Source organism: Giraffa tippelskirchi, chromosome 7 (assembly GCF_054371585.1).
Source record: "Giraffa tippelskirchi isolate mGirTip1 chromosome 7, T2T-mGirTip1v1.2.pri, whole genome shotgun sequence".
Lineage (NCBI taxonomy): Eukaryota > Metazoa > Chordata > Mammalia > Artiodactyla > Giraffidae > Giraffa > Giraffa tippelskirchi.
The window spans coordinates 141,087,242-141,102,126 of record NC_137281.1 but is presented as its reverse complement, the minus strand read 5'-3'; the positions used below and the strand labels follow the sequence as shown (position 1 = coordinate 141,102,126).

General features: G+C 44.4%; 1 protein-coding gene across 6 annotated transcripts in view; it reads left to right on the top strand.

The window, feature by feature from the left end:
- DCAF5 (DDB1 and CUL4 associated factor 5) overlaps window positions 1–14,072 on the top strand; it is a 97,238-nt gene extending 83,166 nt beyond the window's left edge. For all 6 annotated transcript variants that reach the window (XM_081513506.1, XM_081513505.1, XM_081513504.1 and 3 more), the window contains exons 8-9: window positions 3,583–3,710; window positions 9,406–14,072. In XM_081513506.1, the coding sequence (XP_081369632.1) occupies window positions 3,583–3,710; window positions 9,406–11,175 (1,898 nt within the window). In that variant the 3' untranslated portion in view covers window positions 11,176–14,072. The remainder of the gene's footprint in view (window positions 1–3,582; window positions 3,711–9,405) is intronic.
- Window positions 14,073–14,885: the final 813 nt, after the last annotated feature.

The following is a 14,885-nucleotide window of genomic DNA, read 5'->3' as shown; positions in this document are numbered from 1 at the left end:
ACAGAACTTTATATAAACAAATGACAGCTCAAGAATGACCAAGGATCTTATTTTTGAGTATGTGCTATTTTATTTATTGGTACCATTATTAGTAATAATGTTGTGATTCGGCTCAGTAACCATGGGGTGGAGTTGATCCTTACTAGGCCTCTTACCAACAGATGAGGGATGACCCTAAAGGGAGATTATGTAGGTTATGTAGTTCTTGTCAAAAATATTCCCTGCCTAAGTTTTTTCAGCTTGATTTTGCTGTTGATGGGCAGGCTCTGGTTAGATAATGGAGGAGAGGAGAACCCAAGTACTTACTGGTATTGGCGTCTTGACATTAGTCATTTGAGGCTCAAGGAATCTATCTGATTTATACACATCTCCAGAACTGATAAAAATTTCTTATGTAAACTCATTCTATATAAATTGTACAGTAGTAGCTGTTTTCAATCATTTGAAACCTGGAAACCAGAGAGGCACTATAGAGACCCTCTCTGAAGCCTATTCATTGCTATGATTCTGTGTATAGCCTGGTTTACTTTGTAGAGGTGGCAGCAGTAATTCTTTCTGTACCTGTTTTCACCTTCAGTCTCTTGGCTTTATTGACTTCCTCCTCTTTTTCAGGTTTCTTGGGTACACGTTTGGGTAGGAAGGAGAAATTATCTTGTATTAAAATTACTGCCAAGAAGAGAAACCAAATGCGGTCACAGTGTGTGAAAGAGCAGTAGAAACAGATTTTCCATGGTCTGAATTTTTCAAGCACTGATACCCTTCAATTATTCTTTAGATCTGAAAGTTGGTGTAATTGTATTCTAAGTCATCTTTGACAGAAAGATTGGTTTAGTTAATAAACCTTGGTTCTATGGTAGCTGTTTCTTTAAGACATGAGACCTCCTATCTGTCCTGCTTTGGTGGTACTTACTCTAGAACTGCCCTCTCCTGAAACACTGTCCATTCAACAGTGGTTACCTGCTTTAGTTATAGCAAGTACCTGCTTTAGTTCAGGCGTTGCACTCCAGGTTCTAGGTGTGCACGCGATACAATTCTACTTCATAGACTATTTGGTGTTGGCAGTGGGATGAAATGTCCTGTGCTGATACTATAGCCCTTGCACTCAGGATACCATTGAGTAGAAGCTTCTCCTTACCAGCTTTTGCGTGTGCTCAGTTGCTCAGTCATGTCTGACTCTTTGCAACCCCATGGACCGTAGCCCATCAGGCTCCTCTGGTCCATGGGACTTTCCAGGCAAGAATACATGAGTGGGTTGCTGTTTTCTCATCCAGGGGATCTTCCCAACCCAGGGATTGAACCCGCCTCTGTTGCGTCTCCTGCATTGGCAGGTGGATTGTTTACCTCTAGCACCACCTGGGAAGCACCCCACCCCCTATTAAATTTAGGACTTAAAATGAAAACCAATTTATATGATGACTGTCGGAAGGAAATCGGTTAGAAATTGGTTATGACCTTCTGACTCTATCCCTATTCAAACCTTTTCATCTCTGAAAGGCCATCGATACAATGGAAAGGATATTAGGCATTAAAACCAAACAGACTCGGGTTCAAATTCTGGCTCTGCCAAGCTAGTTGGAAGAAGTCACTGAAATTCTCTGAGTCACTTAAATTCCTTTTCTTATAAGCAGAAGGATTAAACGAGATTAGTACTAGGTTCACTTGTACAGAAGGATTAAACAAGAAATTGATACTAGGTTCAATCATAAGTTTCTTGGCTAGTGACCACCACAGTGGAGGTATGGATAGAAGTGGACTGTTGAAACGTAGGACTGAGAAGAGATCCATGAGCCGGACAGCTGCTTTTTGAACCAACCATTTATAGAAAAGAAACAGACCCAAAGGAACTCTTTGGGGTGTATTGAGACAACTGTTTTAGATTCCCATGGATCCCTCTTAGTTCTCTCAAGTTTCTTTTTGTTTTGACGAGGCTCAGGTTGCCTTGCCCTCCTCCCTCTCCACCTTAGGAACCTAGTGCACTCAGGATGCCTCGATGCTCCTGTCCTAGCAGCCGACCTTGGTGCTCAAACCTTTTCTGACTCTGTGGTCTCCATAAAAGCACACCTATGTCCTAGTTACTTTCTTCTCTTTTATGGTTTATTAGCAAACATGATGATGTTGGGCTGAAATACAAATAGCTATAAGTGTATTGTCCATCCTGGGTTATTCAGATATTAATAATGTCAGACATGGGGCAAAATTTAGGGAAAGGACATTTTTGTCACTCAGCAAGTAGAGTAAGCACCTGGTGCTAGCCAAGTTGACACCACTCAGAAGCAAATCAGTGCATTCTCCAACCTCTTACTGTTGTTTAAAAAAAAAGAGATATGTACATGTTAGTAGAGAGGAGTATCTCTCATGAGGCAGGAGAGCTAAAAGAGGAGTTGTGTCAGGAGGCCAAAAGCAGAAGATACCTTCTGCAGAACCAGATTATCCCTAGAAAAGGGATATTGTTCTCACTATTTTCCCTGCAGATAGTGAGATGAGAAATGTTTGGAGTGAATGTTTGAACTGAGTGAAGCTGGCCCTGGGGTGGAGCACATGGAGCCAAGGTGGTGCTGATGGTACTTTGTGCCCCAGCGATGCCATGCTCCTGACAGAGTCTGCGAAGGCTCTGCCTGCTTAAATAAATGAGCACTCATTTGTCTGTGTCTGTATGCATCACATTTTGCCAGTTGACCGGGAGTGCATGTCAGTCTCTGTGTACTGAGCTGTTGATGGCTGCTTAAAAGTGACCTTTTCCAAGACTTGAGTGTATGTGTCCTGTGGGAGTGTGATGCCCTTACCAGTGAAGTTGAACCTTTAAGATGATCCCAAGTTCATAAATGATGACATTTTCATCTGTGTTATAAGTTCTAGGCCTCTGGTACTTTTCTCATCATTTAAGAAGAAAGCCTACAGGATGGTCCATAAGATACCGTTTTCTATCAGTGGCCTCCATACATGATGTCTTCAAGGCCCACCCTCTGTAATTTTCCATACTTGGACTCTGCTTTTTATGAAAGTGACCCGTATCTCCTTTCTTTATCCTTAGTTCTCCCTATCAGAGTGAAGAAAGAATTTTCTCCATTATTTTCCCAGAGGTTTTTGTATGTTTTGTTTGCTATTTTCATCATAGAAATTGAGGGCAACTGGATCAGTGATGTTTTGGGTATACTTAAGTAATTATATGCTTCTGGTTCTGCATGTCCTTGGCTTAGTAGCTGCCTAACTGTTCCCAAGCAGATCAGTCTCATTTTGGTATGACTGCCCTTTTCTAAGGTAACACTGGGATTCTATCCTAAGGATCAAAAACTTGAGAAATGTTTTAAGTGGCTGTGGCTTCATTGACAATGGAATTGAAGTGGGTGGGTGTGGGCAAGGCTTAAAGGCTAAATAAAGGCTCTGGGTAAGAGCACATATGCTGAGAGATATTTCATCTTCTTCTTTCCATAGCAACTTTATCTGCAAGATTAAGCATTCTGCTGGTGATACAGTTAGTAAAAAATTTTGATTCTGGTTCAGAGCTGTTTGTTTGCCATTACTGGAGCCTGTTTACTTCCATCTTTTTCATCATTTGATTTTTGTTTCCTTCTGTCTTCCCAGGTGGCATTGGTAGGGTGGTCAACGGAGCCTTCATGGTGCTGAAAGGACATCGGTCTATTGTTAACCAGGTCCGATTTAACCCCCACACCTACATGATCTGCTCTTCTGGTGTAGAAAAGATTATCAAGGTGAGGCACCTTCCCTTTTTGTCCTTTGAGAGAAATTACTGCAAGTTCATAAATGGAAAAAACCAAAACAATGTATGTAGCATGTCATAGCTAAACATACTAAAGGTCAATCAGAATTCTCAATTATTTTGACATTACAAAATATGGAAAAATTGATGTTACAATAAATAGAGTGGTTTTTAAACCCTCCTTTCAGGAGGGACTCTTTGCTTAAAAAATTAATCACGAGGCTTTGAAACCAGATACTACCTGTATGCTGCTGTACTTCCAATGGCGTTTAATCTGGAGTCGGATGAATTCTGCTTTCCAAACCCCATCTGGAGATAAAGATCCCCTCAGTTACTGGGTGTGCACTTTGCATTAATTGCTGTCCTCATATGGCACAGATATAACAAGTGACTGCCAGAACCATAGCTAACTTGTCTCAGGACATATCAAAAACCACTTCATGTGGTTGTGATTGAGGATGAACACTTGCATCAAATGCACATTGACTGAATGAACGTAACCCTGCCAAGGGATATTTTTAGAGCTTTTAAATGAGAGACCCAGCCTGGCTTGTGTCCACGGAAGGATGGCCCACTGCCCATCACTCACATTCCAGTAGACTGCTAGTAACCCTTCTCCACAGCTGAGAAAATGAGGGCTCAAGGCAAATGATGAATTCCTGAGGACCCTGTGATAACTTGACTTTTAAGTAAGGATAGATGATATCTCCTCCCTCTTCCCCCCAGCAAAACATAAAACTCCTCACTTTCCCCCAAAATAACAATTGAAAACTTGAGGGAGATTTCAGGGGAAATGTGAAGATTGATTTGTAACAAATGGATAGTTTTCATTTTCTTTTGTTCTTTTTAAAAAAAAACTACCCAACTTATGTCTGAGGCAGAGGAAACTATCAGAAATGTAATGTTGTAGTATGGGTCAGTATTTTTATTTGTTGTTATTCCAACTCCCTTTATTTAGGTTTTATTGGTCCTATTGATCAGGGCTGACTTTCATGATTGCATACATTTATTTACCCATAAATAAACAGGGCTAGACCTGTACTTAGATTGTTTTTATTGACTTTTTCTTTTTGCAGAGGATGAGATGTAAATTATAAATTTACTGTTTGGGGTTAATTATATAGCTAGTAGTGGTAAGGCTAGCATAGGGCCCTGTTCTTTGTTCTTCTCAATGTCTGGCCACCCTTCCCATGGTAGTGGGAAGGCAGCATGTGGCCTGGTGCTCCTGCTGTATTTGTTCATCTCAGCAGTCCTTCACTTGGGTGATCATTGAACCGCCCGTCCCTTGCATTGCTTTCCCTTTTCCTTTAGTCTGTGACTCACAGATTGGCACAGTAGCATGTCCTCCGTAGTCCTGTTATGACATCATTCTCTTTCTCAGGAGCTCTGCTTGAGCATCTCCTTTAGAAGAGAGATTCCTGCTTGGCTGGCACCCTAGGATGCTTCTGTGCTAAGTCTCCCCAGTCATTGTTTAGTCAGTTGGAGTCCTTACCCAAAAGGTCAGAGGTTGGAGACTAGCCAAGTTCTTAAAGGAGAAGAAAATATTTTCTCTGTGAAAATATTCAGACTAAACTGTAGTAGAACTCATTGCTTCCAGGTTCCAGTGGGGTCTGAACCCTGCCCCACCAGGAGGCATGTTTAGCCACTGGAAACCTTAAGTCAGTAACAGTTAAGTACCCTTGGGCAGCTCTTTGAGTCTGTCTCCCATCTATCAAGTGAATGATACCTAGGAGTGCCTTACAGGTTACCTGTGCCTGACAGTTTCTGTTTTAGTAAAAGTCACTTTCAAGTATTTATCTGGCAGTCCAGTAGTTAAGATTTTACCTTCCAATGCAGAGAGTGCCAGTCTGATGCCTGGTCGGGGAACTAAGATCCCACTTGCCTCATGGCCAAAACACTAAAATATGAAACAGAAGTGGTACTGTAACTAATTCAATAAAGACTTTAAAAATGGTCCACCTTTAAAAAAAAAAAACTTAAAAAAATCACTTTATTTCTTGTGTTTTTATCTGAGAGGGTCAGTGGCTCAAAGAGCACCATCCCACTGTGCTCTAATCCAGCCTGCTTTTCTCTCTCCACCTACCTCTCTGTTTGCTCCGCCTTCTCCCTGGCTTGTCCTTTACTGATGCCTTACTAGCCTGGAGGAAAGGAGTCAGGGCCAGCCTCTTCTCACCCACAGCAGATCTTATATCCCCTTGAAGGCCCACACTTAGCAAAAAATGGGGGTTATTTTGTAGTTAAACATAAGAGAGAAAGATGGAACAATTGCTGGCATTTTTCTTCCTCAAAGGCCAATATTTATCTATTCACCCAGTATTTGTGAACCATACCTACTGTGTGCGATTTGCGCTAGGCCCTGTGAGGAATGCAAAGATAGGTAAATGCAGGTCCCCATAGGAATTGATGACCCAGTAGGAGAGAAAAGAAATAAAAGTAACGAAAAATGCAAAGTAAATAAGAGATAGAAACATTGCTGTGTGGGGAGGCAGAGATTTTTTTTCCCCCATCTGGGATAATCTCAGTACACTTGAACTATCTCAAATAATACTTGAACTAGATTTTGAAGAAAAAAGTCTGCAAAAGAAAAGAAAGGAATAAGATGGGAAGGCCATTCTAAAGAGAGACATTGGATAGTTATTTTACTGAATCAATAAATATTTATTGATCACCTACTGCACTCCAGGTAGTATGCTCATGAGTAAATGCTCACAAGCAGCAAAGTGTAGGACCCGTTTAGGAAATAATCATTTGGCCAAAATGAAGAGCACAGAAAGGGGAGGGCTTGGATGCAAGGCTGGGAAGGTGTAGGCCACAGGTGGGCCCAGGGAGTCTTGGAATCCAAATTAGGGAGTGTGAAGCACCCCTGAATAACAACTTAAGTCTCTGTCTGTGTCGTTTTTCTTGGTAGGTAGCCAAATGTCTGAATTTAGTATAATAGTGCAGAGAGAGAAGAGAGTTTAGAGATGCTACATCAAGCATGTCACGGTCACCTGTGTGGGTCAGAACACTTGTTACTGAAATTGCGTTCTATTTTGATGATGTTTGAATAAGAATTGAGTTGCAACTATTTGCTCAGCAGCCTCTTGAGCTAAACTTGTCACTGTCACTGGGCTTCAAGAGAAAGCTGCACATCCCTCCTCCTTTTCTCATGAGCCTTGTCCCATGAAGAGGGATATCTAGCCACTCTTCACATGCAACAGGAAGCTGTGTTTTCATGGCTTCACTTCTGAGTTGTTGACTCTCAGTATTAAAAAGATAATTTCACAAATGTTTGAAATTGATGTTTTATGGATGAGGACTAACATAATCGGGATGGTCAGTGCCTCTGGTGTTCAAAAGTCTGTTTGAGGATGAGTCTACAACCTCCAGTTGGGTATTCATTTGCCAAATGAAGGAGGAAGCACTACAGTTATTGGTACTTTGGTATATGTTACATCATTTCATCCTTCTCATGTCTACAGCTGAGGAAAGAGGCTTCAAGGGTGAAGTCATTTGCTCTGAGCCATGTGAGTGAGGAGGCTCGGGTTCCTACCTGTTCTGCCTCTCCCACAGCTCTGTGCTGCAGGTCCCTTGAGGACTGGAGACTAGCTGTCTGGGATGGATCTTTTGTTTTGCTCTGAATCTTCGAGCTACATGAGACCCATCCAATTTTACTGTTTAGATGGGGAGCTGAGCAAACTAGAGCTGTGTGGGAACCCACACTCAAGCGTCTTGCCTTCTGATCCAGTATTTTGTTCCATTACTCCAGGCTTCAGGAATGAAAGTCTACCTCAGCTTAATACATTCCAGAGCGCATATAAATGCCAACTTTCAGTATTATGATTTTCATTCCTGAAATGAAGATGTAGGGGGCTGGGTAGTAGACTAAAACCCAGGCTTGTTGGATAGTTGGGCCAGCAAGCATCTCACCATGAATGTTTTGTTCTTCTGTTAAATTCTGAGTTTCTGGGAACTACGTAAGGATTTATCTTCATATTATATAACATGGTTAGTAACATTTTCCATTTTTAAACTGGGGGAGTGAGATTTAGCCCAGCATATAGACTACGACTCCGAAACATCCTAAGGGCTTTGCTTGTTGAACCTTTCAGTTTTTTCCTAAGCCACCAAACTTTTATTCCCAGAGACATCTGTTTGCGAAGATAGTCGTTTATAGCTTGAGCCTGTTGCTAAAGACCACATCTAAATGTTTCCTAAACATTGAGTCTCACAAAGAATTTGAGAATTGCTTCAGACAAAGCCTTTATTTTTTGCAACTTATTTTATGCTAACTATTAATATATTCCAGTGTTTCTTAGAAGTTGGTCCCTCCACTTTCTCACTCCTCAAGTACTTATTAAAAGTGCAGAGCCCTGGTAACCTCCCCATGACTTACTGAATCAGAATCTCTGAGGGGGGGGCTCAGGAGTCAGCGTTTTAATTATTCTTCAGGTAATTCACATTCACACCAAAGTTTGCGAATCACTGCCTTAACACTCCCTTGGGTGACATTATGAAGCTGGGGGTGGGAGGACACCTGAGGAGTTGTGGACAGGGGACAAAGTTGAAGGAGGAGTGAATCTGAATTGGGAATTGGTCAAGAGACCTAGCCTAGAAGATTTCTTCAGCCCCTCTTGAACTGGGGATCCTCCTGAGAGATGCTGCCTCCTGGGAGATCAAAGTAAAGCATGGAGGGAGCGAGCCTCAGGAGCATGCTCACAGGAAGGCGAATTTGTCCTTGGATAGCTTTGGGGAAGCAAAGCCATTGGCTTGATAGAGGATAGGGAACGAGAAGCCACTACTTTCTGGGTTGGGTGCCATCTAAAGATAGACACCAGCCTGTTAAGGCAAGAAAATCACCTGGAATTTCATCTGAGTTGCCTTAACTACCAGCTGATATAACCGAGCTTCTTTGTGCTGCTCAGGACCAGTCTGGCAGAGTCAGGTGAAGCTAATCGTTCTCATCTGCAGTGACAGCTTAATTATCTTGAACTCCACTTCTGCATAACTTAATTCAGCTCGTAAAGCTGGGCTTCTGCATTCAGACAGACTTTAGTTTGAATCCTAGTTCTGCCACTTTTTGGCTAACGAGCGCGTGTGTCTGACTGTGGAGTGGAGGTGTATTAAGAGATGGGTCTGTGGGCTTTGGAGGATGAGTCCTGCCTATTCCAATAGCTAACAGAATAGTTGAGAAGCAAGCCAGCAGCTCCCTGGTTAAGAGAACCCAGTTTCCTGGGTAACTGATGCCTGCATGTCCAAGAGGGAACTGCAGTGTAGGCAGTTGGCTATTCTTATCAAGCTCCAGTAAGCAATTCCCATTAGTTAAAAATAGAAATGTTGCATTTGGGGAGAAGTAGTTATAGGCTGAAATATTAACTGTTGCAGAGGACTGACTGCTGGATCTGTTTTCACTTTGGAAAAGTGGTACTTCTCCAATCTTCTGAGAGTTTTGAACACTGGCCAATCTTCAAGTCATCCTCTGTCCTCTGAGATTATGAAGGGGGTTATTGTGATTTCCAGGCTACTGGTAGAGGAAGCTAAAGGGGAGGGGGGTGGTGGGAGTCATGGTGTGTGTTTATCCTGGGCCTAAAGTTGGTTAGCAAGTCCCGGCTAAATGACAGGAAGAGTCTGGGGAAGCTCTTTATGGCCAACAGCTTTAGAATAAATTCCAATCGGCTTCCTTGGTTTTGTTTTCACCTTCTGTGCAGATCTGGAGCCCGTACAAGCAGCCAGGATGTACCGGAGATCTGGACGGTCGGATTGAGGATGATTCTCGCTGTCTCTATACCCACGAAGAGTACATCAGCCTTGTGCTGAACAGTGGGAGTGGCTTGTCTCACGACTACGCCAACCAGTCTGTGCAGGAAGACCCCCGGATGATGGCCTTCTTTGACTCCCTGGTGCGTCGGGAGATCGAGGGCTGGAGCTCTGACTCGGACAGTGACCTCAGCGAGAGCACCATCCTCCAGCTGCACGCGGGGGTCAGCGAGCGTTCGGGCTACACCGACTCCGAGTCCTCGGCCTCGCTGCCCCGCTCCCCTCCGCCCACAGTGGATGAGTCTGCCGACAGCGCCTTCCACCTGGGGCCCCTGCGAGTCACTGCCACAAACGTGGTGGCATCCACCCCGCCTCTGCCCTCGTGCGAGGATGCCACGTCTCGCCAGCAGCGCCTATCTGCCTTGCGGCGCTACCAGGACAAACGCCTCCTGGCCCTTTCCAACGAGTCTGACTCTGAAGAGAATGCTTGTGAGGTTGAACTGGACACAGACCTCTTCCCTCGGCCACGGTCTCCCAGCCCCGAAGATGAGTCCAGCAGCTCCAGCAGCTCTAGCAGCTCCGAGGACGAGGAGGAGCTGAACGAACGGCGCGCATCCACCCGGCAGCGGAACGCCATGCGGCGCCGGCAGAAGACGCCTCGAGAAGAGAGGCCCGGTGCCCCACCCAAGCCCACTGACACCTACATTGGCGAAGACAACTATGATTACCCCCAGATCAAAGTAGATGATCTCTCTTCCTCCCCCACCTCCTCCCCTGAGCGGAGCGCGTCCACTCTGGAGATTCAGCCAAGCCGAGCATCGCCAACTTCCGACATAGAGTCAGTTGAGCGGAAGATTTATAAAGCTTACAAGTGGCTCCGCTACTCCTACATCTCCTACTCAAACAACAAAGATGGAGAGAGCTCGCTCGTGTCTGGGGAGGCCGATGAAGGGAGGGCGGGAACCAGCCATAAGGACAACCCAGCCCCTTCTTCCAGCAAGGAAGCCTGTCTAAACGCGGCCGTGGCCCAGAGGACCCAGGACCTGCCGTCGGAAGGCCGCAGCAAGGACGCTTTTAAAGAAGGGACTTCTGCCATAAGCCCCAACAATGGCCCAGGCCCCCAGCCCAGTGGCCACCCTTGGGCAGAGGCACCCGAGGACGCCTCTCAGGACTCCAACAATGGTGGCACTGTAGAACATACTTTTGAAACCAAGAAGCTCAATGGAAAGGCCCTAAGCAAGGCCCTGAGCAGCCGGGCTGAGGAGCCACCCTCCCCTCCTGTCCCCAAGGCATCTGGCTCCACTCTGAGCAGCGGATCTGGCAACTGTCTCAGGACCCAGTCTGATGACAGTGAGGAGAGGAGCCTCGAAACCATCTGTGCCAATCACAACAATGGACGCTTGCACCCCCGCCCCCCGCACCCCTACAACAATGGGCAGAACTTTGGGGAGCTGGAGGCACTGGCCTGCTCTTCCCCAGGACGTGTGGACACTGACCACGATAACTTGTCCCTGACAGGGATGCTCCTACACAAAGATTGTTGTGGGTCTGAAATGGCCTGTGAGTCCCCCAGTGCTGGAACGAGAGAGGACCCCACTGATCCCCCAGACACAGACAGCAGCAGGGCTGTTCATGGCCATAGTGGCCTCAAGAGGCACCGAATCGAATTGGAAGACACAGATTCGGAGAATTCCTCCTCAGAGAAGAAATTAAAAACATGATAAATACAAAGGGAAAACCAAAAGCTATGAAAAGTAGCTTTACAAAAATTTTAAATCCTGTTTAGTGAACACGAAGGAAAGGAAAAATAGTATTAAAGGCACGTAAAACCAGGGCCTGAAATTTTGTGTCTGATGCTGCTCCCTTCTCTTCAACAATGGGTCTGATGTTTAGCTGGCCATTGGTCGTGCTGCGTTAAGAAAGGGAAAAAATGCAAGTGAGTCCTTTCTAGTAAGACTTGAGCATAGTGTACCTGTGCAGATTCTGTTACAGTAAATCCTTGTTGAGACGTTTGACTTGTTCTCATGTGTGTGCACTGGCACGCGTGAGCTCACTGTCTCAGACTTTTCCTTCCATTCTCCATCAGAAAGGCTCTATGGATCTGTGTTTTTTGCCATCTCACCTCGTTTAGATGCCATAGGTGTTCTGGTTTTAATGATGAGTGCCTGCTAAATCAGATTGTGTTGCCAGTGAGTAGTGGATTTATGCTGAAAGAATGGAGATGAGTGGAAACAGGCCTTCAGCCCACTGGCTGTGCTGGAAAGGAAAGCATGGTTCCTTTCTTACAGAAATCTTCCATGTTTTCTCAGTAGCACTTCTTCATTGAGCATTAAAGTAGGTGTACTAAAAGTGGAGTGTTTTTCATGCTAATGAGAGGTTAGCACTTAAGATCAGATTGGTGAGAACACAGATCCCTGATAAAGGTCACTGGTTGCAAATTGAGCAGTGGTGCAACACCATACTGTAGGGGGCCTTAAAATATAATTAGTTATGGGTAACACTTTAACAAGTTAGGTGCTAGTTCCTAAGAGGCACTCAGAAGGCCAGCAGGCACTTCCTTGGCCCCACATGGTGGCGTCTCGGCCTATGGAAAGAAGGGGAAAGACAGCTCTCAAGAGCTTTGTGCTCAGACTACTAAAGTGGATGTTATAGGTGTGTTAATGCAGAAGTGTAGGGAAGACCAGAGTGTGGTACTGCATTCATTTAATTTAACCCAAAAGGATCTATCAGAATTGGTGGGCCTGGCATCTTCCCTCCAGCCTGCAGTCCACAGAGGCTGTGGTGTTGTGACTGGATTTTGCAGAGTAGGCATCTCAGAGTAACAGATTCTTATTGAGTAGGTCTCTCAGGAGGCAGAGAGTGTGGAGAGAGGAGTCACTGGCTTCTAGAGGAGACTCTGTTCATGAAGGTAGATAAAGATTGAGAGAGGAAAAGACAAAGATCTTTTCAGCATTGCCATGGTAGTTACAGTCACTTGGTTATTAATGAAGGCTTGTACAAGACAGGGAAACCTAGAATGACAGATAGCTTGTTGGCATGGGTGTCATGAAAAGGCAGGAGAATGCTGGGAAGAAGTGAGGGAGAGAGAACACTACAGCTTTCTTGAGCACAAAGTTGCTGGACAACTAGGAGTCCAGCACCATTGGCCTAGAGAGGTCTTAGCTTGTGACTGGTGTGGCCTCACGAATCCAGCATTCTTTTTAGGGATGGACATGTCCTACTGAAACTGGGACCAAGGGGAGGGAGCCTGTGGAGGATGAAGACGTGGACGAATTTAGTGACCAGGGGAAGGGGGGTTATTTATAAAGGAAGGTTGTTGATCTAAGCCGGAAGGAGGGATCATCTTGCTAAGCTTTGTGAAAAGAAAGACGTGCCTGGTGTGTGTGCCGTGACTTGGGTGTGAAAACACTGTCTAAGGAGGAGGAGACAAAGGAGTGTGAGTAGCAGTGGAGATGCTTACAATTGAACAACTGTAATCTCACCGGGGAGTGGGTCAGTGATTCTGTAACCAGTAGAATTACTTTAATCTGTAATCAGAACGGTTCTATGATTTGTCTTTGACTATACACAGATAATTGTAAATTCTGGTTTTATAAGCCCAAGTCATTTTACATTTGCTTTTCCAAAATTTATTATTAAATTGGAATTTTTTAATCCTTTATATACAAAAAAAAAAGATATAATCACTCAGTGTGTGTTTCTCTTCCCCTTCCTAGTCAGCATGCCCAATCTTTTTGTTTTATATTACTGCATCTAGTCAGTAGCTGGCCACTTCTGACTTGTCTAAGGACAATCCACATATCTTCCTGGAGAAAAAGAAGTAGGTAAACTTCCCTTGAGAACTAGCCACTTGGTAGTTACTGTTCCCAAATGCAGAACTTGATCTTTTCATGTTAAGAGCGTTTATCTCATTTGGATACTCAGAAGAGAAGTCAAAGTTCATTCTGGTTCAACTTTAGAATCCAAGAAAAGATGTTTTTAGCAAGGATGCCTTCCATCCTTGGGAGACACCCCAGATTCTGCTTGCCAGGAGCTCGGCCCCACAGTACCCACAGAAGCAGGTGAGAAATATGTGTCTCTGTAGCCATTCCACTCTGATCCCCAGAGATCTCCTGTCTGTGATCATGGTCCTGCAAACCTGGCAGGAACTTCCACTTCTAGGGTCCCTTTGCCTGAACTTGTAGGATTGAGGTCCCAACTTTGGAGGCACATTTAATCCCCAGATTCTTCCGTGATAGCTATTTTTACTAACAGGGCAGGTGGCACTTGATTAGGTTTGAACTATTCAAAGGTGCCGCTTATGGGTTTTTTCTGCATCCTGTACATAAAGTTTTAAGTGGCTGGTCCAGATTTATAAAATTGGTTCCCTCCACTTTATTTTCCACCTGGTTTTTGTAAGTGATTCCCATGTCTCTCTGACAACAGGTAAATGAGTTAAATGAGTAGTGGGCTTGGGGCAAAAGAAGGTTGCAACTGTGCTTGGTTTACTGAGCCCGGAGTCCTTGTTTGTCAAGGTGCCTTCCTCTGCTGAAGCCTTACCTCCTCACAAGCCCTGCCTCTCTCCCAGCAACGCTAGCTCTTCTCTTATGTATATGCAAATAAACCTATTATTCACTTCTCATGGCTTCCTCTTCTCTTCCAGGGAAGACTTGGTTGCTTAGACACCCCTCCTCCTTTATTCCTTTCCTATTTCAATTCTTTCCTAATTGGAAACTTGATTCAAAGCCACCCTGAACACTAGAAGAAAAGCTATGGTACACTGCCTTGATGCCAGCAGTTAAGGTCACTTCTAGGTATTGGGACAAAGGTCACATTAGGACCACAAAATTTAGAGTTGGAGGAAGTATCTACTTGGTCTCCTTTCCCAGGCTTAGATGGACTCAAGATACTGAAATCCTGGAATTGACCCTTTTGTTAGTCGGAACTGAGGGAAAGATGCAGCGAAGTGACATTGCAAACAGCTTCCAAAGAATTATGTTTTCTGATGTTTCCAAATATCAAGTTGCTTTTCCTGCCCTGTCCCAGACATGCATGGTAAACTTTTTCTTAACAGAAAATTTAAAAAAATCCAACCCATCATATATCTCCTGCCTATAAAGCTGCCTCCGTCAGTTAATTGAAAAGTTCTTGCCAACCAAAATTCTTGTGAAGAAAATCTATACTTTCAAAGGAAGACTATCCGTCCCTTATGACCTAAGCAAGGCAACGTGCCAGCAATTGAAATACAAAGGTGAAGTAAGGCTCGGTGAGTCCAGACTTGCCCACAGCATTAGGATAAGGGCTTTGGACAAGCTGTATGGTTCTCTCAGGTGGTATATTTCAGTCTTAAGTGCTCATTTGTCCTTGAGCACTCATGGTGGAGTAAAAATAACATTAAGTGTCTTGGGAGTAATTTTGAATTTCTTCAAAGTACAGTGCTTCCCACATGCAG